Here is a 27,801-nt window from a genome sequence, read left to right on the forward strand (position 1 = left end):
TTATTATTTTGTTGTTTTCTGTTATCTTCTGACGGTACTTTAAACAACTTTTCGTTTTCAAAGGTAGTGATATTTTTGTCATAAGATTTGCCGGTTTTCATGTCAAAACCTGTTTCAAAAATGATGTAATTTTCTGCACTTTCTGTTGTGTAGAGTGGTTGTGTTGATGCACAATGGAATTGAGGGTTTGCATAAATTTCAAATCTGGTAGCTATTTGTGAATTATCTTTACTTGTTTTGGTGTTATTGTTCTTATTGTTTTCGTGTACTAGTGTCCAATCTGCATTTGTTTCAATCCAATAGCGGTCTTGGCGTTCTACCATATATTCATCGAATCGTATCATATCAAATATTTTGCAATATATTTTTGGTTCCCATACAATCGTGGCTTTGGTTAATGCTGTAGGGTGAAAATACCCTTTTTCAATGTTACATTGTAATTTTGTTCAATCTAAAGAAATGTCGCTTGTTTCTAACTTTAATATTAATGATACTGCGCTCAATCCTAATGTTCAATCAAAGAGATCGACTATAGATAGTGGATTAAATCCAGCGCTTGTTATCCATGATTCGTCAGTGTAGCTGTATGCCAATCTACCGTTGGGTGGTGTTAAAGGTGTTTGCTTGGGAAATTTTATTCTTCCTTGCTTTTGTTCAATTCGATTTTGTAGACCTGGGTTATTCACAAAATTAAATGAAATGTTGTAATTTCTGGTTTGGTATGGTATATTTCTTATTACTTTAATTTGTGTTAATTAGTTTCGCACTTCATCGGGATCTAATCTTTTTATCGTGTTGCATCGGAATAATAGTAGCTTGTTCTACTAGCCCGAATATAATCCGTGTGTTGTGAACACCGATATACTTCTTCTTTAATTGTTGCTTCAACTGCAAAGACTTTAATTTCAATTGCTTTCGTTCTTGAGAGAAGTTGTATTTTTGTCTTTTCCGTGTCTCAATCTAATGGTTTGAATTTACAGGAGCAAATTTTATTAAAGCCGTAAAATTTGACTTAACTAACTTCATTCACTTCAGAATCGTAATGTTCGTTAAAGATATCTTGCGATCCGGTTGGTGATCCGGTAGTCAATTCATTTATATTCGATTGTGTATTTCTATCTGCCATTACTCTGAGTGATTGTGTGTGCATTTTGTTATGTTGTGATCCTCGTATTAGTGGTTTTTTGGCGGCCTGAGAGATAGTAAATTATGTTGTGTACTAGGACTGTATGTTGTATTTCCATGATTGTGTTGTATTGAGTGATTTTTTGTTATTTGTGATGTTTGTCTTTGTCTAGTTGTAAGGTTTAAAGTATTGGAAAGTCTTGCTTGTGCTCAAACTGCGAAGGTAACAACTAGGCTTGTTGGTCCGTATGAAATTGGAACCGGTGTAAAAGATGTATAGTCTAGTAGAAACTGTTGTGTTTCCTGTTGTACCTTGCTTCGAGTTGGTGGGTTATGATTATATATTGCAGGGTTTATGGGATCTCCTGCTCCTCTATAATTACTAATCAGATGTACTAATCTCTATAATTACTAATCGGTAATCTAATCAGATGTATCTGATGGTGTATAAGATGGTGATATGTTAGTTTGAGATGCGATTCCTAATAGTGATGTATTCTGAGTGGAAAGTGGTGTTAAGCTTGAGCCCGGTGTTAAAAATGAACTTGATGATGAGTCTCTTGATGATGCTGACCAAAATGAACTATGTGGGGAAGTGCTTGTGGGGATCGAAAGTGTTGTTGTACAAAGTTAAAATCTTGTCGCTGTTGTTGTGTTGGTTGGTAAAAAGGGTTTGCTCTTAGTTCTGAGGATGTGGGTGTTGCTATTGATGATTCACTTGGTAACTCTGCTGATTGGAGGCCAAAATTTTGAAGTGTTGGTGTGCTCGTTGTACTTGTTGGTTCTGGGTGTCCTGTATCTAATGTTCCTAATTCGTTACTTTCAATTTCTATGTCTGATGTACGGTATGGGACTAATGGTGATGATTGGTTAAGACGTGAAAATGATCACCGTCTTCGGGTTCTTATTAGCGTCCATGGTGTTTGGACACTCTTACGTCGTACTATATATGGATTTTCTGTCCCTGTTTTAGATTCGTCGTTTTCAGGTGACGCGGGTATATTTGTTAAGTCTGTAACTTCGTTATGGTGAGAGCGTTCAAAGTTACTATTATCTTTTGACGCAATGGTGTTTATTTGAGTTAGGCACCCTTGTATGTGCGTTTTGTTATGTTGTGATCCTCGTATTAGTTGTTTTATGGCGACCTGAGTGATAAAAAATTACGTTGTGTACTAGGAATATATGTTATATGTCCATGATTGTTTTATATTGGGTGATCTTTTGTTATTTGTGATGATTGTCATTGTCGAGTTGTAAGGCTTAAAGTATTAGAAAGTCTTGCTTGTGCTCAAACTGCGAAGGTACCGACTAGGCTTGTTGGTCCGTATAGAATTGGAGCCGGTGTAAAAGATGTATAGTCTAGCAGAAATTGTTGTGTTTACTGTTGTACTCTGCTTCGAGTTGGTGGGTTTTGATTGTAAATCGCAGGTCTTATGGGAACCTCTTGCTCCGATATAATTACTAGGTAATCTGATTTGTGGCTCAAACGATGGATTTTGCGAAATTGGTGGGTTATCGGATATAGAGGTTGTCTCAGACGGTGATCTGTTAGTTTGAGATGCGTTTCCTAATAGTGATGTATTCTGAATGGAAAGTGGTGTTAAGCTTGAGCCCGGTGTTAAAAATGAACTTGATAATGAGTCTATTGATGATGCTGACCAAAATGAACTATGTGGGGAAGTGCTTGTGGGGATCGAAAGTGTTGTTGTACAAAGTTAAATCTTGTCGCTGTTGTTTTGTTGGTTGGTAAAAAAAGTTTGCTCTTAGTTCTGAGCAAGTGGGTGTTGCTATTGATGATTCGCTTGATAGTTCTGCTGATTGAAGGCAAAAATTTTGAAATTTTGGTGTGCTCGTTCTACTTGTTGGTTCTGGGTGTACTGTATCTAATGGTCCTAATTCGTTACTTTCAATTTCTAGGTCTGATGTACGGTATGGGACTAATGGTGATGATTGGATAGGGTGTGAAAATGGTCATCGTCTTCGGGCTCTTACTAGCATCCGTCGTGTTTGGACGCTCTCGCGTCGTACAGTATATGGATTTTCTGTCCCTGTTTTAGTGTCGTCGATTTCAGGTGATGCGGATATATTTGTTAAGTCTGTTACTTCGTTATGGTGAGCGCGTTCAATGTTACTATTATAATTTGACGCAATGGTGTTTATTTAAATTAGGCAGCCCTGTCTGAGGCTCCTAGCGTTTTATTATGATTGTATGTACTGTGACGTTGTTGTTGTCTATAATTTGGGTCAAAATGATTGTTGACTAAGGTGGAGTCGTTGTTTCTTGGTTTTATTCTATATTGGGCTGTATTATGTTGTTGTTGGTATTGTGTTTGGTTACTGAAACGATTGTTTGTAATGTTGCTGGTATTGTTCGAATTATTGTAAACTCTTACGGTATATTTTCTGTGAGCGTGTGCCGTTAACGTAAGTAAATTATTGGGGTTCTTGGGATCGTGTGCTTTTGTTGGGTTATATACGTTTTGTGGCGATAAGAATAATAGCGGTGGTGATTTTTTTTGTTGCAGATGTGTTTGTGCGCATAAATTTGAAGTCCAATTTTCTTGATTTTTTCTTACGCTTAGTTGATATATCAAAAAGTTACCGTAATATTGTCTATTTTCTGGGAAGTCTAGGTGTAGGTGGAAGTTTTGTGCTCTTAAGGTGTAGTAGATAGCTTCTTCTAGGTTCCGGTCAAGATCAATTTCGAACGATTTTATTTTTTTTTGTGGTTCGAAAATGTATTTTATTATGTTGTAGCACATCAATTTAAAGAAATATTTTATGAAGGCGTTTTTTAGAAATTCAAATATTTCTAAGTTAATAATTTCGACAAAGGATTTACAAAAGTGTTCTATGTTTTTCTTCAATTATTCTTTGTCCTCCTGAAATTATTAGAATAGTGTAGTAGCGTGTAATGCTCTATTTCGTCGTAATGCTTGGTAATTTATTTCGAACGCTAGTTATATTGAGATGTCTACCATACACGGTGTTGTAAATATTGTAATGAAGCTAAGAGTAAAAAACACAGTGAATAAATCAAATTTCATTTCTGAGTATTTACTATAGTAGAATAATTCTGTTGCATCATCTGATACAACTAGAGATCATGTGTTTTATTCTGTAATATTAAAACACTTTTCTTCGCTTACTTGTCGTTTAAATTTTTCAATTTCGGTCGTACACTTTTTGCAAATAGGTTTATGTTTGAAAAGGTTGAAATGATGTTCTCCCCAGTGAAGTCTACTTCTTTTTCACGGTTTTAAATTGCGGTGCAAGTTATGAGGTTATTGGTTTCCTGCGTTTTGCAGTCAAGTATGTCCGGTGTTTCATCCTTATAGTGAATATGGCAGTTATTGTGTGGTTTATAGGTTTTGAACTCTTTGATATTGTGTGAGACTATAAATGGAGCTCTAATGAGTTTTTCCTGGTCCACCTATAGCGTACATGTCTATTTTTTATTTGTCCATTTTTTCCTTTAATTGGAGTTTAAGTATAAAATTAATAACTCTATTATTGCTATCAGTAGTGAAACTTTTATCAACTAGTATTTTTACTGAGTTACGCTATGCGCATATATAATACGTACTAATCTAGCAGCTAATATTAAATGTAAGGTTAAGCTTGAAATTAGATACTTCGACCAATGTGTGTGCGACACAAAGTGTTTGATCGTATATTATTATTTGATCTTGGTTATCTTTTTCTAAAATTGACCGTATATGTATTTTTATGTAAATTTATCCTTCTATATTAGTGTCTATATGAGTATTTGTGATAAAATGTTTATTATAGTAACCAAACGGCTTTTGGTATTAATGGTCAAATTACCCAATCTTTCTTTACCTTTGTTTAAATGAGCTCTTTGATTCAGAAACGATTCTGAACAAATAATATTTAAAGTATAAATTATAATACGCAGGTTATAAATCCTTAATAAGAAGTTTACTGCAACAGATATTCTAGTGTATTACACAGGTGTTTTCTGGTCTCTTTTTCAACTGATATTAAAAGGAATTTTATCAAAGGGAGATTACTGAACTAGAGGTTACTGCGTTACATAGGATGATCGCAGTTAAATTTTACCTGTTTTTTTTTCGAACACTTGACGTGAAACTGTTATAAACGTGGAAGAATGGTGTGAACGGAGCAGATTGACTTGAAGTGGGTGGGTTTGTTTTGGTCAAAATTTGTGAACCGAGGAAGTTGATGTGAAGGAGATAATCCAAAGGTGTACTTCGCTAAGGGTGTTGGCTGTTTGTGAGGTGCTACCCTTAGTAGACGGTGTTGTTCCTTATCGTTAATAATCGACGAAGGTGTATAAGTGGAAAGGAACTTAGTGCTAGTCGTTTAAGGTTAGAGAAGAAAATGGTTTTAACAACTATTATTAGGATGAATACCAAATTATCTGATTACAATCAGTTTCTTTTTTGTATCTTGTTGGATATGTTTCAAATCGAGTTATGAATGATCTGATGAACTGATATCTGGTAATAGAAGAGGAACTGAGATTATAAATAGAAAGTTAGACGTTATACATTACATTCTGATGATGAGTATTTACGTGCACGTGTGAATTGATAAACAGAACAATTTTGATATCGTCTGTTTATTATCTTTGTATAAATAGTTGTAATTTTACCTGTATTGCGAGATTACGTTTGGATTTCGTTTGAAATTTAGAGTTTCTTACCGTTTGATTTAACGTGAAATTGAAAAAGAATTCTGATAGAGTTGACGTTTGACAAAAAAGTGAGAATATTCAAGAAATGAGAAGCGAACTGTCTAGCAAGAGGCAAAACTTAGTTTGTGATTTGTGCAATCTCTTGATGTAGGAGGAATTTATTTCTCAGTTATTTTTTGAGTTGGCTTCTGAATCCCTTTAAGTATTTTGTTGATCGTTAATTGAGTTGTTAATGTCTTCTTGTTGAAGTCAAAGTCTGACATTCTGTCGTCATTTTACTTTAAATAAGCATACTCTAATCAATTTGTAGCTCGTTGAAGTCAAACAAAACCCAGGTATTGCTTGTTAATTCTGTTTTCAGAGTTGCTGTTGTCTGTTTTGAGTATTTTTGAGTCTTCTCTGAAGTCGTTATGATTTTTTAATATTTCTACCAAAGTGTTATGGCTTTGTTCAAGTGCCTGCCTAGGTATTCCTTTTGAGCCTAGGCATTTTTATATGACTATAGTGGATTTTGAGCATGTACATTTGAAATTTGAGGTTGTCAATTTTGAGTGTTGAGGCTCTTTAAGATCCATTTAAATCTTGAGGTTGTATCAAATTGTTTCAGAGTATCATTTTTTGTAGACTATGCGGAGTTCTTGAGAATTTGAAGCAGACTATTCGGTACGTGAAAGGATGTGAAATAGTTTTTCAGGTGTTTAAGTGCTATTTAACTCATTAGTCATTGTTAATGCAGTTTTTAGTGGATAAAATTTTCCTATAGGCGTTCCTAAAAGTGCTAATAGGAATGTGTATAATGGACTCGGTTGTTCAAGTAGATGTGTTCAGTATAAGATTTACAGGTATAAAGTGTGTTAAAATGTGTTCGAGTCCTTGTCAGTGGCTTGGTGCATTTAGGTGATTGTGCAGATAGCCAAAAATTATAACTACTCATAACGCGGTAGTTAGTGATGAGTTAAAAATTAAATGGAGATTTTAATGAAATAGATATTTATAACATTTGCTTACAGCGATGAAGATGATGCGAACATGTAGTGTTGTGTAATGAGGGAGTAAAATTGTGTTGAGGGCAAATGGGGAATAGTAGGAATGTGGGTCACATTAATTAATGAAATGAAAGATATGGAATCTGAAAGAGATGGTGTACATACTCATTTTTAAGCGGTGTGTAATTACGTATTTTAGTGACCTTTTTATGACATATTATGATGTGTGTAATAATCAGGTGTAAGGTCATATTAGGTTTACTGTCATATGTGAAGGAGTAACCTTTTTTCGTGCATTTTAGGTGTTTGTTTGAGTCAATTAAATTTTCATTGAAGGAGACGATTGAGGAAGTAATGAAGGAAACTCGTTCGATTACTCTATTCAATATTACCAATTTGGATTCCAGATATTGCTGATATCGATATTGTACATATCAGTTTGGTAACTTATCAACTTCGTTTTTCTTTTTGTTATGTATTGGCACTATCTCCTCTTCTATATTGTTGGTCGTTCAGGTGCAGTACGTGCAGAAACGCATGACACTTTGCTCTGTGTTGTGCGTTGTGCTCCTCTCGTCCGCCATGGGAGGACATTACTTTTCCTTGGGGTAGAGTTTATTTTTTCTTCCCTCTGTCTGCACGGTGATTCGATCAACATGGTTCACACTATGTTTTTTGAAGTTGAATTGGCATCTATCAGATGCAGAAGCAGAAAGATCGTCAAAGATTGAGAATATTTTGTACTTTTCGTTGTAATATTGTGATAGGTGTCAGAAGGTGATAGGTGTCAATAGTGTTCCAATCACTTCAAGAATGATGATTTTGTTATTGGTTTGTTGAATGTTGTTTATTGAATTGTTATCAGTTTATTGAATGGTGGCCTTCTTTTTGGTGTTCTTGAAGATAGTCAAGAGTTGGTTTCTCGTTATCAGATCGGTTTGTTATACTTTATTTTCACAACGTCCTTTCAAATTGGCTTAATGCAAACGATGATTAGCTTTGTTTTGTAATGCATTTGAAATTTATCTTGGATTATAGTTTCCATTATTTGTTTTTTAATAATTATTTGTTTATTTATTGAAATTAAGTTATTTAGTTAATTAGCATTACCTATTTATTAATTATATATTAGTTTTTATAATTAGAGTCATTATGCTGGTCTCCTAGCATTCAATTAGATGTAGTGTATAGTTATAGATATAACATTCGTTTAGTTAGTGTTAGGTTATTTGTTATTATTTAGCATTAGTTCATTAGTTATTAGTGTTAGTTAGTCTATTAGTTGTCTGTAGTTATTACTATTATTGTGTTATTGTCTTCATAATGGTTATCTGGGATACATTTTGAGGTGATTGATGGAGGCTAAATACGTTTTATCTTATCTACGGATACTTGGGGGAATCAATGCTGGATTGGAGAAGTCGTTAAAAAGATGCAGGATGGCAGAGAAGATATCGGAAGTTGGAGTATGTTGGAAGGTGGAGGAGAAGTTCATGGGAAGACGGAGAAGAAGTCGGAGTATGTTTGAAGTAAGATTGTGTTGGAAAATGAAGGTGAAAATGTGAAAACATTAAGATGGTCAGAGAAAGATGATGGGCTTAGAGAAGGTGTAGGTGTATGAAAAAGAAGGAACTGATAAGTTTCTACTAATGAACGTCTTATTGAACTATTTGTTGAACTTTTATTTGTTTTACGTTGTTTAGATTGTGTAGTTTGTTTGAGATTGATTTAGATTATTTGTTATTGATCATTACTATTTCAGTTTGGTTATTAGTGATTTATTGAATTTTTAAGTTAGTGAATTATCGAAGTGTTGAGTTATTGAGTTAGATTATGTGTTATTGTAGATTGATGTTTTGTTTATTTGTTTATACGGTATTCTTTTTTTATAGTATATGAGTTATGTATAATCTAATTTAGCTTTTTACTGTTCTTAAGAATATAATTTAATGGTGAAATGAAGAATTGCAATGAATAATTGTTGCTCCGAATCAATAAATTATTAAATGAGAAGGTGAATATGTTAGTTGAGTGATGAAATGAAGCGGAGGTGGATATGATAGGTGAATGAATTAATGAAGAGGTGATTGAAAGTGTGAGTCTGAGTAGGTGAGAAGTGTGAATACTGTGATTAGGTGAGAAGATGAATATGCCACCATGGTTAATAATGTGACATATTTGGTCGGATAATAATGTACATATGGTTATTAAAAAGAAATATTGTGGATGATAATAATGTAGGTTTTATCTAATGGAGTTTTAAAAACTTGCTGACAGTATGAAATATAAAGGGGAGTGTTGAAAGGGAGTGTATCTGTAATTCGAGTGCATTTGTATTTCGCATTAATGAGCCTTCGATCATTTGTTCCGTAAGCAATGTCAAAGCAATATGTAATATCAACGTTCGGAAGAAGAATGATCGTGTGAAACGATCGGAGGATGAATGATCGGGTTGAATATTAAAATATGTGAAAAATTACAATTGTGGAATAGTATTAAGGTTTGGAGTTTTAAAATAAGTTCATCTGCATATGTTTTACTTTGTGACAAATGTCAAGAAATATAATTAATTGTTGATTGGAAAGTTGGAATTGTTGAGTTAGTTGATTGGAAACTTTGGGTGATTTAAAATTTAGATTATTTACCGAGGGTGTTTGGAAAATTATGTGAAATTAACGTTCCGTTTTCAAGGACTATAAGTGTTTTCTAGTTGAGAGTAATTTTTCTATTTTTTTCGGTTCTGTGTTTTTTACGATCACTTTTCCTGGTTGTTTCAATGTTGGTATATGAATATTGAGAAGATATTTATGCAATTCTTCTTTTGAATGTTTTTCTTTCGGGTAGTACGGTACTCGATGGTTCCGGTGGATTGTGATTTTTTCCTTTTTCTAATTTTATAAAATGTATGTTGTATCATTTGGTTTTCAATTATTAGGTGCGGTCCTGTTTTTAAAGGTAAGAATTTTTTCTATAATCCGTCAACGTGTTGTTGAACTGTTATTAATACGAATGTATGGATTGACAGCGGTTTTGCTGTTCTGAATCTCGTGTTCATTTCGTCAGTTAGTATATTTCGGTTTTGTAAGATGCGTGTTATTGTTTGGTATGTTTCATCAACCTGTTTTTCTTTATCTAAGAACCATTTTGCAAATGTCCCTTTTTTTGGTTTTGCTATCTTTGGGTGAATTAATTGTTTCCTTAATGTGTGTGTGTGTTGGTTGTGTTTTACAAACACTGTTTTCTGATGGGTTATAGTCTCCAAGTTCGTCCGTAGCTGTTCCCAATTTGACTTGAGTAAGTTGTCTAGGTTTTTGGTTAAATACAATTTAATAAGGTGACATTCCTTATCTGGTTTGGTACTGTGTGTTGTAGGCGTATGGGAAGAGTTTTGCTTTTCTTGACCAATTAATATATTTTCCGTCAAGCAATGTTCTAATGAACTCCCAAATTATTCTGTTTGTGCCTTCTACTATGGTCCAATATGTATAAGTCATGCCTGGTTTAAATTTAATTTCAAAATATTTACACAAATGAGTTAATTCTGTGTTTATATTTTCTTGTCCTTTATCTGATCTAAGTTCTTCTGGTAATCCAAATTTCATAAACCACTGTTCAAGAAGGGTGGTGTATGCGTAGTGGGCGTTGTTTTTCGGTGCACACATAAATATTACAGAATGTGAGAAATCATCTACTATGACTAAATTTTATTGGTTTCTTTCGGAAAGTGGATTTTTTGGTCCCTTTGTATCTACCATATTCATTTCGTTAAAATTTGTTTTTGTGGTTGATAGGTATTCTGTAGGTGCTTTGTTGTGGTCATTTGCAAATATTTTATTAGTTTGGCATTTAATGCAATCTGGTAACAAAATTTTTATCCAAGTAGTAGGGTTTGGAAAGTAATACTTTTCCATCATATTAGTTTTTTCTAAACCTGTGTGGCCAACAATGTCTACGCAATGGTTTTCATAGAATGCACATAATAAAATGTCAGTGGTAAACAGAATCTGATTAAGGATTTTTGATTTGTTTTTATTAGCATAAACAGAATTGAGGTTTTTTCGTCAATTGTTATAGATTTAAATTTTTTGTAATAGGCAAAGAGTCTTTTATTTCCACGTATTTCAGGTGTAACGGAATGTGGTTTATTATTATTCTTCCAAATTTTTACTTGGTGGAGTACTGGGTCGAGAGTTTGTTTCTTTTATTTAGGATTTGGCTAGCTTTGTTTTTTCGTCGTAGAACATGTCTTGAATTTTAGTATTGTTAAATTTCGGTTTAGCGGATTCGATTTACTTAGAAATCGTAAATAATCATCATAATGGTGATCTACGTATGGTCTTTTTTGATTTCGGGATATGATACGGTCATCCTTTTGATTATCGGTAGGTTCTAATTTTTTTTGTTTATATTTTGGTTTTAGGTTTATCTCAAAGAAATTATTATGGATATTTGCAAGAAAAGGGCAATTAATGTATTGGCGTTCAATGTTAATTCCGAATGGTGTTTTTGCTGAAAAGAATTTTAATTTCTCAGGAATTTCTGTCTTGATGTCTCTGGTTTTTTTTGAAAAATTTTTCTTTAATGGTTCTACTAAGAACGTCTGGTAGTGCTAGACCTTATCTTTCGGTCCATATAATATGGAGATTTGGAAATTTCATCAAGGTTAAATGAAGTCGATAAACTCTATGGTTTATCTTGTTCTTCTGCGTGAAGAGGTATATTATAGGTTTATGATCGGAGAAAAATATTATTGAATGTCATCATCCTGTCAAGAGAATTTGATATCCGGTCAGTGCAAAAACGATTGCTGAACATTCTCTGATGAGAGTTGATAATCGCATTTCGATGGGTGTAAATAGTCGTGATTTTTGTCGTAAATAGTCGTGTAAATAGTCGTAGAGATTAGATTCTTTTCAATTTTTTTTTGTTTTTTTTAGGAGAGCTGATCTTATTCCGATATTTGATGCATCGATTAGGTTATAAAAAAGTTTGCTGGTGTCTGACATTGTGGTTTCTAATTGTTTAAAAATTGTTTGTTTCATTTTTCTCGAAGATCTGAATTCCGTTTCTCTGTGTATTATTTTGTATAGAGGTATAGGTTGTATTGGTTGAAAACCGTATACGTATTTCGCTAGGAAATTTATGGTTCCTAAATATCGTTGTAGTGATACTTTTAGGGGGTTCTTGTTTCTGAAATCCTTCTATTTGTGATGTTAAAGTTTTGACTTTTTTGTTCTCGATTCTATGTCCAAGAAATTCGACATTTTTTGAACACAAAATATGTTTTCTCAGGTGCTGCTTTAAGAATTTCTTTTTGCAGAATTTTGTGATATTCTTCTAGTGTTTCATACATCTTGTCGTATGAGTTTGCTTGGATGAATATATCATCAAGTTAGGTTATTACGGTTCTTTTCCGTATTAATGGGTATAAAAAATGGATTAGGATTGATGCAAACGCGGCTGGTTCGATTGATATGCCATAAAATAATCTTTTGAAACAATATTGTTCGTTTCTTATGGTGAAATGAGTATATGTAATTGATTCGTTATCAAGAAATATTTGGTTGTTTGCACTATTTAAGTCTGCAGTGGTGAACATTGTTCAATTTTCTCCGGTTAATGATACATCTACAGATTCTATTGGCCGATTGCATTTAGATTCATCTATCATACTGTTTAAGTAGCGGGCGTCCAAAACGATTTTTAGTGATTCTCCTTTCCGTAGAATAATTACAGGATTTGTAAAAATGTTACCGGTCGAGAGTTGTTCTTTAATTACTGGGGCTGAAATATCGTATTTTTTAAGAACATCGTGTAGTTTTTGTATTCTTTCTCGAAGGTGAATTGGTACTTTACTAATACGTTGTTTTTTGAAAATTGTGTATCTTTTCTTTGGTAGGTTCAGTTTAACTTTTGCTTTGCCAACGTCAAATTTTGTTGTGGCATAAATATTTCTGTATTTTACAATTATTTCTATAACGTTCTGAAATTGTATTTGTATGAGATGAGAACGTTGGAATTCACACATTTAAATAAATTCTTGGTCTTTGGTGTCGTATTTAGTAATGTTAAATTTACGTTTAAAGTTTGCTTTTCTCTCAAATATTGCAACTTGTTCTATTGTTTCAGATTTTTCAATATTGAGGATTTCGTCAATATCATTTTCTTTTAAATAGGTAAGGTGATATAGAGCTGAAAAAAAGTCTAACGAGCTTGTTTGACAAATTTCCAATTGAAATGTTTTGAATATGGTATTTTGGTACATAAAACCAATTTGTTTATTTTTTATGAGCTTTTTAAGATTAGTTTTGTTGATTAAACAAATGTTAACAAAGTTTTCTTTATCGATTTGAGGTATTTAATGTCGGTAAATTAAAGTTTTTGGTTTTTATTAATCGGTTCAAAGTAATGGAGTTTATCCGTATAGGATTTTGCCCTTTGATTTTTCCATTCTTTTAAATATTGGTTTGGGAAAAGTTAAACATTTATGCTGACTTGGTTTGAGATATTGATTTTCTCTGTTATATACTGGGTAAACTCTCGAGTAATATGGATAATGTTTCGTTGCGTTCTGAAGCAATGTGATGTCGTCATCAATGTTTGTCGAAGTGTTTATCGTTTGTTAGCTTGTTGCTTTTAAGTATTGACGTTGATTGTTTCTGTATATTGTTTGAAGAATGGTGTTCCCAGTATATTTTGATCAGATTGTGTGATACAAAAGAAAATATTAAATTATTAAATACTGGTTGTGGATTATGTCTGTTATTTGATATTCTTTCCGGTGTTAGGTTTAGTTGAATTGTTCCCAATGATTGTATTTTTGTATTATTTGCTGCTGTCAGGGTTTTTGTTTACTTTGTTGTTCTTTATTTACTGGGGCTATAATATCGTATTTTTTAAGAACATCGTGTAGTTTTTGTATTCTTTCTCGAAGATGAATTGGTACTTTACTAATACGTTGTTTTTTGCAAATTGCGTATTTTTTCATTGGTAGGCTCAGTTTAACTTTTGCTTTGCCAACGTCAAATTTTGTCGTAGCATAAATATTTCTGTATTTTAAACTTATTTCTATAACGTTCTCAAATTGTATTTGTATGAGATGAGAACGTTGGAAGTCACACATTTAAATAAATTCTTGGTTTTTGGTGTCGTATTTAGTAATGTTAAATTTACGTTTGAAGTTTGCTTTTCTCTCATATATCGCAACTTGTTCTATTGTTTCAGATTTTTCAATATTGAGGAGTTCGTCAATATCATTTTCGTTTTAATAGGTAAGGTGATATAGAGCTGAAAAAAAGTCTAACGAGTTTGTTTGACAAATTTTCGATTGGAATGTTTTGAATATGGTATTTTGGTACATAAAACCAATTTGTTTGTTTTTAAGAGCATTTTAAGATTAGTTTTGTTGATTAAACAAATGTTAACAAAGTTTTCATTATCGATTTGAGGTCTTTAATGTCGGTAAATTAAAAGTTTTGGTATTTATTAATCGGTTCAAAGTAATGGAGTTATCCGTATAGGTTTTTTCCATTTTATTTTTCCATTCTTTTAAATATTGGATTGGGAAAAGTTAAACATTTATGCTGACTTGGTTCGAGGTATTGATTTTCTCTGTTATATGCTGGGTATACTCTCGAGTAATATGGATAATCTTTCGTTGTATTCTGAAAGAATATGATGTCGTTATCAATGTTTGTCGAAGTGTTTATCGTTCGTTAGCTTGTTGGTTTTAAGTGTTGACGTTGATTGGTTCTGTATATTCTTTGAAGAATGGTGTTCCAAGTATATTTTGATCAGATTGTGTGATATAAAAGAAAATATTGAATTATTAAATACTGGTTGTGGATTATGTCTATTATTTGATATTCTTTCCGGTGCTAGGTTTAAATGAATTGTTCCCAATGTTTGTAATTTTGTATTATTTGCTGCTGTCAGGGTTTTTGTTTACTTTGTTAGCTGGAGATTGGTGTTATCATATTTCAATTCGCTCCAGGTGTTTTCGTTCAGTAACTTCAGCGTCGCTCTTGGATCTAACAGGAAGTCAATTTCTAGAATTGGTTTTTGTTTAGTAAAATCTGATTCCAGGTTTTTAGATTGGTACATAGGTAGTATCGACGTTGGGTTAGATTCAATTGTATTTATTGAATTACAGGTGTCTCCTCATGCATTATAAATTTTTTTTAATATTTGTTGATCTTCATCTGATGAATCTGATGAATATTGATATTGATCAAAACCAGGAGGGTCTATTTCAGAACTAGCTTGTAGTTCTTCTACCTTATCTACTCTGTTCCTTTTATATCCGTAATTGTTGCTTTGATGTCTATCCTGTCGCTGGTAATTGTTAGTTTGATGTCGATTGTTATTACTGATATTTCTTCTAAAGTTGTTCCTTCTGCTGTTTGAGTTTTTATTTCTATCATTACTGTTGTATCGGTTTCTGTGATTACTATATGAGTTCCTACTGTGATTACTATTTGGAGGTCTGGTTTTATTGTATGAAGATTGAGATTTATTCCGTGATTTGTTTCGTGAATCATAATTAGAAGGGTTATTGTTATATGATCGGTTATCACTACTATTGCCGTTTCTATTGTTTGAGTTGTAATTATTTTTATTTATGTTGTAACTTTGTGAGCAGTTACGTTTAATACTGTTATTGTTATTATTATTATTATGATTACTATTATTATTATTATTGTTATTATTATTATTATTATTATTATTATTATTATTATTATTATTATTATTATTATTATTATTATTATTATTATTATTATTATTGTTATTATTATTATTATTATTATTATTAATATTTTTATTATTAGTATTATTTTTATTATTACTATTATTATTACTATTATTATTATTATTATTTTTATTATTATTATTAATATTATCATTTTTATTATTATCATTATTATTATTATTATTTTTATTATAGTTATTGTTATTGTTATTATTATTATTATTACTATAATAATAATAATAATAATAATAATAATAATTATTATTATTATTATTATTATTATTATTATTATTATTCTTATTATTATTATTATTATTAGTATTATTATTATTATTATTATTATTATTATTATTATTATTATTATTATTATTATTATTATTATTATTATTATTATTATTATTATTATTATTATTATTGTTATTATTATTATTATTATTATTATTATTATTATTATTATTATTATTATTATTATTATTATTATTATTATTATTATTATTATTATTATTATTATTATTATTATTATTATTATTATTATTATTATTATTATTATTATTATTATTATATCTATTTTGAGATCTAAGGTTACTATATGATCGGTTATTGATATATGATCTGTTATTGCTGTATGATCTGTTGTTGAAATAAGATCTTCTGCCGTTACTCTAAGGTCGGTTAAGATAATTTCTATTGTATCTATTAGGTATTTTTCCTCAATAATTAATATAAACAAGTGAGGTTGGTGGTAGTTGTCTATTATTTACTTTAATCGAACTAATTTGTCTAATTGGTAGATTGTGGTTATTGTTCTTCTTTCCGTAAAATGATCTTTCTCGTGGTCTCTATTGAGGTTCTCGTTTTAGACTTTTAAAACAGTTGCCTTTTGAGTGTCCATGAGAGCCAAAATAGCTGCAAAATAATGCAATTTTATGTCAACCGTTGATATTTGTTCTATCGTATGTGTTTTTTATTCCATTCGGTATATTGCAAACTTCATTTTCAATTTGTTTGAGGTTATTTTGATTTATGCTGTCTGCGCTAATGCATATTTCCGTTATCTGGTTAATATCTAACTGCTGTTTTGAAGTACTTTGGTTTACTTCGTACAATCCTTTATGGTTATTTGTTATTGATCAAGTTAGATCCATTTAATCTATTTTATTTAATAATGTTTTAAATGGCATTTCTGGTTCTCTTGGTGTCTGCTTTTTCAACGCTGCGGTTTTTAGTTCGTTATCAGGACATCTAATAAATGTTTGGTTCATGACGCTATTTTTATAGTCTTCTGTGTACAGGGTTTATGCTGTTTTAACAAGTGTTTCAATTCTCAGTACAAGACATCTCAATGATTCGTTAGTGTGCTTTTGAATTTGTTGGAATACTATTTTTGCTTGCTGTTTTGATTTTTTTTGAATCAAAGATATCTGAAAATTCTTTACAGAATAATTCCCAATCTAATTTTGTTTCACTTGGTATTATAGAGTATCGTTTTTGAGCAGGCCCTACTAAGGTGTGTAATACTAATGCCGCTCGTTTTACTTTCCATTGGTGATGTCCTGGTCGGTGAACAGGTTCTATGCCGTTAATGAAAATCATTGCTGCATTTATGCTGCTTAGTTATTCTTCAACAGTATATCCGGGGTCTCTGCCGCCCAATAGTTTTATTGTTGTGGGTACTGACTCAATAGAATTTGTAGGTTCCATTGGTGTTTCTTCGTTTGTACTCATTGATGTCAATAGCTTACAAAATGGTAAAAGTGGTTCCGTGAGCGTAGTATCTTGTGCATCAATTGTTTGTGTTTCTGAGCGTTGTGGTCTGAATTCTGAAACTAGTGTAATTCTACGTTGCGAATTACTAATATTTCCAATTCTCTTGTTTTGTTGTATATTAAATTCTATTATTGTTAGGTAAATTTGACAAAAGGCTTGGTTTATTTGAGTTTCTTTTATTCGTTGTAAGCGTTCATTCATTTGATAAAAAATGTTCTCCATTTTTCCTAATATTTTTTTAATATTTTAATCATTCGAGGTGCTTGCTTGATGATCTGTGAGTATATTTGATGTTGCAGTATTAATTGTATAGTCGTGATTGCTTCCGAATTCAAAGTTAATCGGTATCCGTGTAACTAGGGGTTTTCTTGGTCTTTCTGTAATTTGTGGTGCCCTGGAATAATCATGGTCACTTTCGTTATCTGTTTCATTCGATGGATATTGGACGTAATTATTTTTGTTACTAATTAGGTTTGCATTAAAGAATTTATCTGGCATTAGTGTTAATTTGTGTTTTCCGGAAAGGTTGATGTAATTTAAATTATCTTTTGGCGTCAAAGTTTATGTTATATTTGTAGGTGTCATCGTTGATAAGAAAGTTGATTTTTCTTTGTCGAATATGCTAACTTTTTGCTGTTGTCCCGATATGTAACTAATACTTGTAAAACCGATTTGTAAGATATTTTCAAAATGTGGTGAATTATAATTTTGATATTGTATAAAATCTCTTTTTTCTAAGAACTGTATTTCTTTTCCTTACTCGTTTCCAATTAAAATTCGTGCACCGTTTATGTATTCAATATTGCCTAACCAATAGAGAAAACATATTTCTGAGACCACTTTCAAAATATCTATAGTAGTTTCATCATTAATTTCTTGTCCAATCACTGCTATTCGTTTTAGCCAATTATCAAATTTTTGATACTTTGACGTAAAGTTTCGTTTTTTGATGGTTTTGGTGTTTCCTTAATATCCGTTAGATAAGGTGTACTCTTTTTTTTTTATTTTGTATGTCGATGCTGTTATTGCTGCTAGTTTGTTTTTATCTTGTTTTAGTTTGGGTCCGCTGATGAAAATGCGTGCCATTTTTTCCAGGTTGTATTCATTATGGTTACTATACTGGGTGATCGTTTTTCCGTGTTCATCGGTGAGTTGAAATTTCTAACTTCTATTCGACTGGTCTGTTGTTAAAAATATTGCTGTTATGTTTTGTGCTAAATGATGTTTATACAAGGTGTGATGAATTACAGGTTTAGTATCTAGGAACAAATTTGTTTTTAAATTTAATTTTATTCGGTGAATGATTTTTTTGTCTTCTGTTGGACAATCAGGGTTTATATCAAAAGGTGTTAACGATATATCGTTATCCTTTAGATGTGATTACCGGTGAATTTATACGAAACTAGAGGTGTTAATATAATATCAGGTGAGTAATCTTAAAAAAATTAAGTTGTGGTTTAATATCTTAATGCTATCGACACTACTCGCACCAGATAAGACGTGTTCTGGGCTTGCCTTTTCAAGGGTATTATCCAGACTGTCTTATGGTCGTCTCAAGAAAATAAATAATCTTAAGGCTTACCTGACTAATTAAAGTTCTATGATTCTAGTCTGTTACTCTTCGATGGGAATACTAGTGGTTAGAGCACGGGCCTCAATGCTTCTATCTAGACTTAGTCTTAACTATATTTCACGAGAGGAGTAGGGAGAGATTCATATACTTTTTTGTTATATCAGGTCTGGCTCTGAAGGAACCAACTAAAGAGTGAAGGGAAAGCTTTTACATTATTTTAATAGGCAAAAAATAAATATATATTTTTAGCCAATCAGAAGTAAGCTTTTCAGTTTTCAGTGAATTATATATTTTCTTTTGAATAAATAGTTTTTCTAAGTTTATTTCTGGATGTCAATCAAGATTGACTCTACGGTCAGATCTTTTCCGTTTGTGCCCCCTAGCTTAGTGGGCGCATAAAATTTGCACCCCCAGACGCACGTGCAATGTTTTTACATATTGATGTACTATGTAATGGCAGGTGCTCTGTAACTGGGCAGGCCTTGACATTAAATGACGTGATCAGAGTTCACAAAAAAAGTGTTTTGTCTTTGCAATTGTGTGAGATCAGTTTTAATACGTTACTCTGATTTCGATGATAGCACACTTTATGTAAAATAAATACTATAGTTTCAAAAAATTGCTCTCGTTCGCAGAAATGAACTTTCAAACAGCAAAACGAATAAGGTAAACAACTTGTTTTTGAAGAGCATTCTTCATAAATTTCCAATATTTTTCCTCAAGTTTCATATGCTTCTAGTTGAAAAGGATAAAACTTTATTTTCTCTGAATTCTGGAAAACTATAGAAGGACTGACGGAAAAATTCTAGTTAGAAGTTTGTCAGCTTTGCGTAACAAAAATAGTTATATGAGCCTCACGTGATCATCTCGATCCCAAATCATCAATCATAAATCATCAATCATCTATCTCTTGAGTTAACTTTGCAAAAATTGTTTTCAAGTGGAGGCATGTTCAAGTTGAACAGAATTCACGTGAAGCTCGGCGTTTTGATTATTACTGAGTTCTAACTAGATTATCTCGCTCGATACTTCCCTTAATTTTCTTGAAATCAGAGCAATTAAATTTCTATGCATTTGAAATCAATCCAAAAAATTTGTGGAAAACAAAACTTTAAACTTTATGAAAAAGCCCATAGACAGGCTGGTCCCAATGTATTTCTGTCTGTATTTGAATGTTCACTTTTGTAAATGCGTGTACGTAAAACCAATCATTTTTTCTTTAAAAGAAACCGTGAAAAACAATAAAAGAAATCTCATTTTGAGATCAAATATGTTCTCTAATAACGCGTCATAACGACTTTACCTTTTTTAACGTCGTATAGAAACAGAAAAAGGAGGGTACGTATTAAATAAACATTTCGATCGAAAACAATCGTTTCTTTGTGTTCAGGTTGTGCAGCATTTCTTCAAAACTCCATATTTTTAAACAACTCGTCGGAGTGGTTCTAGAAATACTATAGCAGCGGGAGAAAGATTTATAGGTCTTTTTTTGCGTTCAAGTGAGGTTTTCGGATGTAATAAATCATCGTTTAATAAGATTTCTATGGATTTTTTAAACATCAATGGGAGTCATCCTACCAATTTTAGACCTTAAAACTGCTCTTTTTTGGGGAAGGTTTCTATGCATGCTCTTCACCTGATCTTAGTTTTAAGATTTAGATCTAGTTTTGTTTTAGTTCTAAAACTTCCAAATTTCACGCCTCTATTCAAGACTTAGTGCAAATCGAGCTCAAAGAGCAAAAATTATGATGTATTTAGCTTTTTGGAACCATAGTGTAATAGAGAAACAATTGCTTGGCTTTCTGGCAATTCTTGACCTCACATACCTTCAGCTAGGATTGGACTATTTTTGAAAGCGATTTGAATTTCAGGCGGAGAATTCCTTCTATCAAACAATGACCAACGAGACTTGTCTCTGGATGACTTCTTCGCAGGCTTCATAGCTAAAGAATTCCCTGGTAAATATTAAGATTTGTCCTACAATTTCAGCTTAGTAACTTCATCTTTACTCAGATTACATTAAAAATGCGGTAAATTGGAGCGGTGAACGCGGTGAAAAGTTGTCAATTATAATTTTTTTTTGTAGAAACGGATAAAATATCTAAGTACGGAATGTGTTACGTGCTGTCTCTCAAACCATCAGATTTTGACGATGCTGGAAACTTTCAATTTACGTCTAAAGAAGGTGAGCTTTACAAACGAGGTGGTTTGGATTACTTCCAACCATCTTCGGATTGGGTTCGACTCGGTCTGCGCGTTCGCGGACGCTACGACTCTGGAAACGATGACTGGCTCCGAATGGACGGACATCCGGGCGAATGGGCTGTGGGGTTTCACGGTAGTACCATTGAGGGAACCTCGTCAATTTGTGATTCTCGGAACTTCCGAGTTGGACCGAGGAACATGTTCGAGAGTGATTCTGATACTAATAAACTCAGCGATCAGTATGGGCAGCCTTGTGGAAAAGGAATATATTTCGCCTCGAGCATACAGATAGCAGAGGGATATTCTAAAGCATCAGTGGATGACAAGCAAGTGGTGATGCAGGTCAGTTTCTCAACCTTTCCGTATTAGGAAAAGAAGAGGCATCGCATGAATTTGTGCGGGGCGTAGAAAGTTCTTACATACCATTTGAAAACGAACCTTGCATCTTATTTGTTCCGAACCCACTTTGTTGGGGGAGGATATGCTCAACTGGGCTTTCTTTTGTTCAGTCAATTTTGGTCGATCGATATAATTGATGTAGAAGGACATGAGTGGTATCATCAAAAAAACTTATCAAGAGTACATTAAAGAATAAAAAAACTCCTCTGAATTTCTTTTTTTTCAAATAGTTGATTAGGTTCAAAGTTTTGCGAACATTTAGCTGTTTTTCACTAATTTGATTGATTTTTGCGTTGCCCTCTTTAAGTTTTAATGAAATTTGTGCTAAAATATATCCGCAATCGTAAACAATAATGTTATCGACTTTACCTTTAATGATAAGGGAGGGTTGCTGAAATGTTTGGTCCGACACTTTTTGGAAGCTTTGATTGACTTTTTATCTATTTTTGAATTGAATTTTTGAATTTGAATTTAACCAGAACAGCATTATAAATATGTTAAATAATAGATGTTACTGCCTGGCGGGCATCCCAAAGAGACTTATGTCTAATCGAGTGGGTAGCCCAGAAGAATTTTGGAGGAGACCTAACGCATGTCAAAAAAACATATCTATTAAATTTTGATTTTCAAACATGTAAAGGAAAGTAAAATTTTTTGTCAAAAAATTTAACTGATGGCAGTTCATTTTATCTATATTTTCTGTGATTAGGTTGTTTTCAGCGGCATAATTGAGAGCCAGTCTGAGCTGTCGTTGTAAAGATTTTTTTCCTGTTTCTGTATGATGCCGTTTGCTTGGTAAAATTCCTTTAGTTGTTTTCAGTGTTACTCGTCTAGCAAGAAGTTCTTTCTTCTTTGGAAAATTATGAACAGATTTGTCTGCCAGTTGCAAAAAAAAACTTCTCGAAAAATTTCTGATACATACAGTTCAAATATGTTGAGCAATTTGAAATTGCTCACTATTGATTGAACGGAATCAAATCTCCGTTTAAAAAAATTGCTCGAAAAATTCTTTTTTGCAAATTGAAAATTTCGTTCAGGTTTGTTTTAGTTGTACAACCATAAACAATAAGACCATAAGTTATTACAGACTGGGCATAGCTTTCATAGAAAAGTAGTAACTGATTTTTTGTAAAGTAGTATATTGCTTTGAACAAAACTCCGCAAAACTTGCTCATCTGTTTCGCTATTTTTTCGACATGAGATTTGTAATTCAGTTTGTGGTCTATAATGATGCCTAAATACGTAATTTCGTTTGCATTTTGTACGTTTTTAACTAGAAAATCTTTGTTCAAGTATTCACGTTTTCCAGAATTCATGAAGCTGCATTTTTTTTCATTAATTGTCAACTTATGCTCTTCAAACCATCTCTTTGTTTCCTTAACTTCATTATAGAAAAAACCAGTGTTCTGCTTTACAGCAGAGTAAATTGTGGTATCATCTGCAAACAGAGTAATTTTGTTTGACTTAAAAACTCCCGGGGTATCATTAATGTATAACAGGAAAAACAATGGACCCAGGACTGACCCTTGCTGAACGCCATAGTTTAACGTCAATTTTTGTGAGACAGAATTATTGTGTTCAACGTACTGGGGGTGATTCTCAAAAAACTCTTCATTAAGTTTAAAAAAAGTTTAAAAAAAAAGATCAATGAAACATGCTAACCCTTTTAAACTTGGTCTACCGAATTCCTTAAAAACTCAGTAAAAGAGATCAAAGCGATTTTGCACGATTTTCCTTGTTGAAATCCAAAATGATTTTCATTGATTATTTTAAACTTTTTAATGAAATGCATCATCCTCTTAAACAAAATTTTTTCAAACACTTTCGACAACGAGCGTTAGAGACTGATGGTTCGGTAACAACTCGGGTCGGTCTTTGAACCATTTTTGAACAATGGTTTTATTTTCGCCAATTTTCATTCCGAATGAAAGTAACCAAAATAAATACATTGATTAAACAATTTTGTTAGTGGATGTGAAATGACTGAGATGAAAAATTTTATAATTTTGTTACTAATGCCATCATGACCAGACGATGTTTTGTTTTTCAGTGATCTAATAGAAGAGACTTTTTTCAATAATTGGTGACATATCAAAGCTATTGACAATTTCCCTACCAAAACAAATATCAGTTTCATTGAAACTTGAAGCTAAGTTTTTGCCTATGCCAGCAAAATAATCATTGAAAATCTCGGGATTGATGTTCAATTTGACTGATTTTTGTCAGTGCAAAATTCACTGAACGCAGAAAAAAGGCTTTTATTCGTTATGTCTTTCTTCTTAGTAAGATTATCAAAATAGCTCAGACGTGCATTTTTGATAGCTTTGGTTGCCTGGTTTTTTTCTGGAGGATTTTCCAACCATTTTTTAAAACTATTATTTTTCTTTTTGATGGTGTTTTTCACTTGATTGGTCATCCATTGAGGTTTGCGGTTAATTCTCAAGGTTCTTAATGATGCAAATTGTTCAATACAATCAAGAATAATTTTTGTCAATTCTTTGATCTGTTCATCTACCTTGTTTTGTTTCCATTTTTTTTATTTCATGATTTAAGAGAAACAAATAGTTAAAAACTTTTTCACTTTCCGCCAAATTATTAAATTTTCTGCACAAAATTCTTGCGACACAATTCTTCTCAGTACTGTTGTTAGCTCTGATCAAAAGAGAATAATGGTCTGAAATATCAGTTTTAACCGTGTTGCAAGTAAAATCTTATCACTGAAATTATGATCAATACATTTTTCACTGTTTATGAATAGGCGAGTTGCAAAATGGTTCTGGAGATTTAAATTGAAAAATTTTAGCAAATTAAAAAATCTGCTATTGTGTGAGCCCAGAAAATCAAAGTTGAAATCTCCGCAGACAATGCGATCTCCTTTGAAATGATGAACAGTGGTCAAATAATTTTCAAAAAGTTCTAAAAAACTCGAGACTGCAAATGTTGGTGAGCGGTAAATGACAGTTATAATTTGTAGCTCATGTTTTAAATTAATTGTAATTGTTAAGCCTTCAATTTGATCACCGAGATGTTAACAGTAAAGTCAACATTTTTATTAACGAAAAAAGCGCATCTTCTACCTTTTTGGCCGCTTCTATTATGAGTTTCTATATTAGAAAAGCCATTGATTTCATAAAGTGAGGTCGGTTTGTTATCTGTTAACCATGTCTCACAGAGTGCAATTACTAATGGTTTGGTTGAGAAACCTTCAATGAAAGCGTTCAACTGGTCATAATGGCATCGCAACAATCGTATATTCAAAAAAAATAAAAGAGCGTCCTTTACTTTTACAAGCTCGTTCTCCTCCATATATACCCCGTTATATGTTTTCATCATCATGTTTTCATCATCATAATTTTGGGGCAAAAGGGGTTTGTTTTAACAGTTTCAAGCATCACTCATCCCTCGTCATCAACATGAGTAACAGAAATCGTATTGCAATTCATCTCGCTGAATTTTGTTGCTGTTGTCTTTCGATGAACTCAAAGGCCCTTTAACGTAATCCATTACTTTGTCACTGTCATCTGACATCAGGCAAAGTTGTTGAATAATATCATTATCTGATATAGGACTTATTTGTGTTTGTTTTCGTGCTGGTGTAGGCGGTGGTCTGTCCATTGATTTATAATTCCCAGGAAACCTAAATAGCTTCTTTGGGATAAAATTTTTGCTTTGAACTTGTGTTTTCTGGTTCCTGAGTATACACTTTCCTGCTTTCAAGTAATCATGAACATCTTACTTTAGGTAATTGGTCGCACTTCGTATATTCAAAAAAAATAAAGGAGCGTCTTTTACTTTTACAAGCTCGCTCTCCTCCATATATACCCCGTTATATGTTTTCATCATCATTATCAAAGCTAGAACAAAAAATTTTGGGGCAAAAGGGGTTTGTTTTTAACAGTTTTAAGCATCACTCATCCCTCGTCATCAACATGAGTATCAGAAATCGTATTGCAATTCATCTCGCTGAATTTTGTTGCTGTTGTCTTTCGATGAACTCAAAAGCCATTTAACGTAATCCATTACTTTGTCACTGTCATCTGACATCAGGCAAAGTTGCTGAATAATATCATTATCTGATATAGGACTTATTTGTGTTTGTTTTCGTGCTGGTGTAGGCGGTGGTCTGTCCATTGATTTATAATTCCCAGGAAACCTAAATAGCTTCTTTGGGATAAAATTTTTGCTTTGAACTTGTGTTTTCTGGTTCCTGAGTATACACTTTCCTGCTTTCAAGTAATCATGAACATCTTACTTTAGGTAATTGGTCGCACTTCGTATATTCAAAAAAAATAAAGGAGCGTCTTTTACTTTTACAAGCTCGCTCTCCTCCATATATACCCCGTTATATGTTTTCATCATCATTATCAAAGCTAGAACAAAAAATTTTGGGGCAAAAGGGGTTTGTTTTTAACAGTTTTAAGCATCACTCATCCCTCGTCATCAACATGAGTATCAGAAATCGTATTGCAATTCATCTCGCTGAATTTTGTTGCTGTTGTCTTTCGATGAACTCAAAAGCCATTTAACGTAATCCATTACTTTGTCACTGTCATCTGACATCAGGCAAAGTTGCTGAATAATATCATTATCTGATATAGGACTTATTTGTGTTTGTTTTCGTGCTGGTGTAGGCGGTGGTCTGTCCATCGATTTATAATTCCCAGGAAACCTAAGTAGCTTCTTTGGGATAAAATTTTTGCTTTGAACTGGTGTTTTCTGGTTCCTGAGTATACACTTTCCTGCTTTCAAGCAATCATGAACATCTTACTTTAGGAAATTGGTCGCACTTTCTCACCAACTTTTATCAAAACTTGTGGTTGACTGTTATTTGTCTGCGTTCTGAGACCTTTTTCAGAAGCGTAATCTAATAAAAATTTTTCAGCTTTTGTAAGCCTCTCCTTCATGTGCACATTTTTGCCGTTCAAATGGTATACAAAGCCAGCAAGAAACTTTTTTGGTCCCCAAATTTGATTTTTTTTGACCGAAATATAGAACCTTAGCTATGATAGGGGGTGGCTCGTTGATGTCCACTATCCGTCCTAGTTCATGACAGGCCACTAGGTCCCCTGGTGTAACTTCCACATGTAGCACATTTCTTATGAACTCGATAACATCCGTGATATCGTCCTTGTTTGACAATAAAGGTAAATTTCGAAAAAAAATAGTATCTTTCGAAGTATATCTTTCGACATCATTCACTTTTTCACGGAGGTATTCAATCTCATTTTGCAGTTGAATTAATTGCGCATCCTTAGTTTTCAAGTTTTCACATATCATGGAGAAAAACTCTTTTAATTCTGGGTCAAAATTAGAACTCAATAGTTTATCCGTTAAAAGAACAGTCGAAGTTATAAAGTTGTTTTTCATAGAAAACTCACCTATTTTAATAAAAATTGAACTTAATGAATTTTTACTACATTTTGCCAGTCCCAATTTGCTAGCAAAACAAAGCTAAAAAAGCAAAAAATATTTTGATTAACTTAAAAGAGAGCTACTTGTACTTCCACTTCCTGAAAAAGTGCACTGAACTAATTGTTTTGCCAGTTTTCTGCTAAATTTTGATATTTGTCAAAACTTCTTCTTTCAATTATGATATTCAAGTTGGATGAAAATATATTTTTGTCTACTTGGCTCTCAATATTCAGTTGAGTTGCTGGTCGGGTCAAAGATTTTCAAGTTTTTCTTTTGGATTGCATTTCATCACTTGTCCTGCTTTCTTTTTTAGATCAGACCACATTTTTGTATTTCAGTTTTTGACGTCGTTATCTTTGTTTGTACTGAATATATTGTTCAATTCTTATACAAATTCTGATAATAAGTAGTGTAATCTTGAGTTTTGCCTTTATAGTCTTGTGACTTGGCTTAATAAATTGTTTGCCTCTTTGTCTCTTAGGACAACATAGTTCAACCTTTGCAATGACTTGTTGAGAGCTAAATTTTGATTTTCCATTAATATTTATTGAAATAAAAATTCGCACTGACATGTAATTTTGTGCCTTTAGTGATAGGCTTTTGTCGACTTGTTACTTAGTCTATTTATTCAAAGGTCATATCTGCTTAATACTAAAAAAAACGTTTCAGTTCAACATTGACAAAACGTATCAACATTGATTTTTTCTCTAATTGTTTGCTAAATTTGACGCTATTAGTTTATTAAGATAAAGATGGTAGATTCGTTATTAGAATGCATGTTGGTAATTTCATTGTTTAGTAATCATCCACACGTACCCCTAATTTAATTCGTTGTGCTAACTTTAAAACCATCTGTTTTCTAAGACATGACAATTCTTGTTTTTCGGAAGCTTTTGTATTCATT

At 32.4% G+C, this 27,801-nt stretch overlaps 1 protein-coding gene across 1 annotated transcript in view; it reads left to right on the forward strand.

Moving 5' to 3' along the window:
• Positions 1–27,801, forward strand: part of LOC142353102 (uncharacterized) — a 76,080-nt gene that overhangs the window by 27,022 nt on the left and 21,257 nt on the right. Inside the window, exons 3-4 of the mRNA XM_075405304.1 lie at positions 20,753–20,839; positions 20,968–21,428. Coding sequence (XP_075261419.1) covers positions 20,753–20,839; positions 20,968–21,428 — 548 coding nt within the window. The remainder of the gene's footprint in view (positions 1–20,752; positions 20,840–20,967; positions 21,429–27,801) is intronic.

This window comes from Convolutriloba macropyga, chromosome 14, assembly GCF_964194025.1.
Source record: "Convolutriloba macropyga chromosome 14, txConMacr16.3, whole genome shotgun sequence".
Classification (NCBI taxonomy): domain Eukaryota; kingdom Metazoa; phylum Xenacoelomorpha; order Acoela; family Convolutidae; genus Convolutriloba; species Convolutriloba macropyga.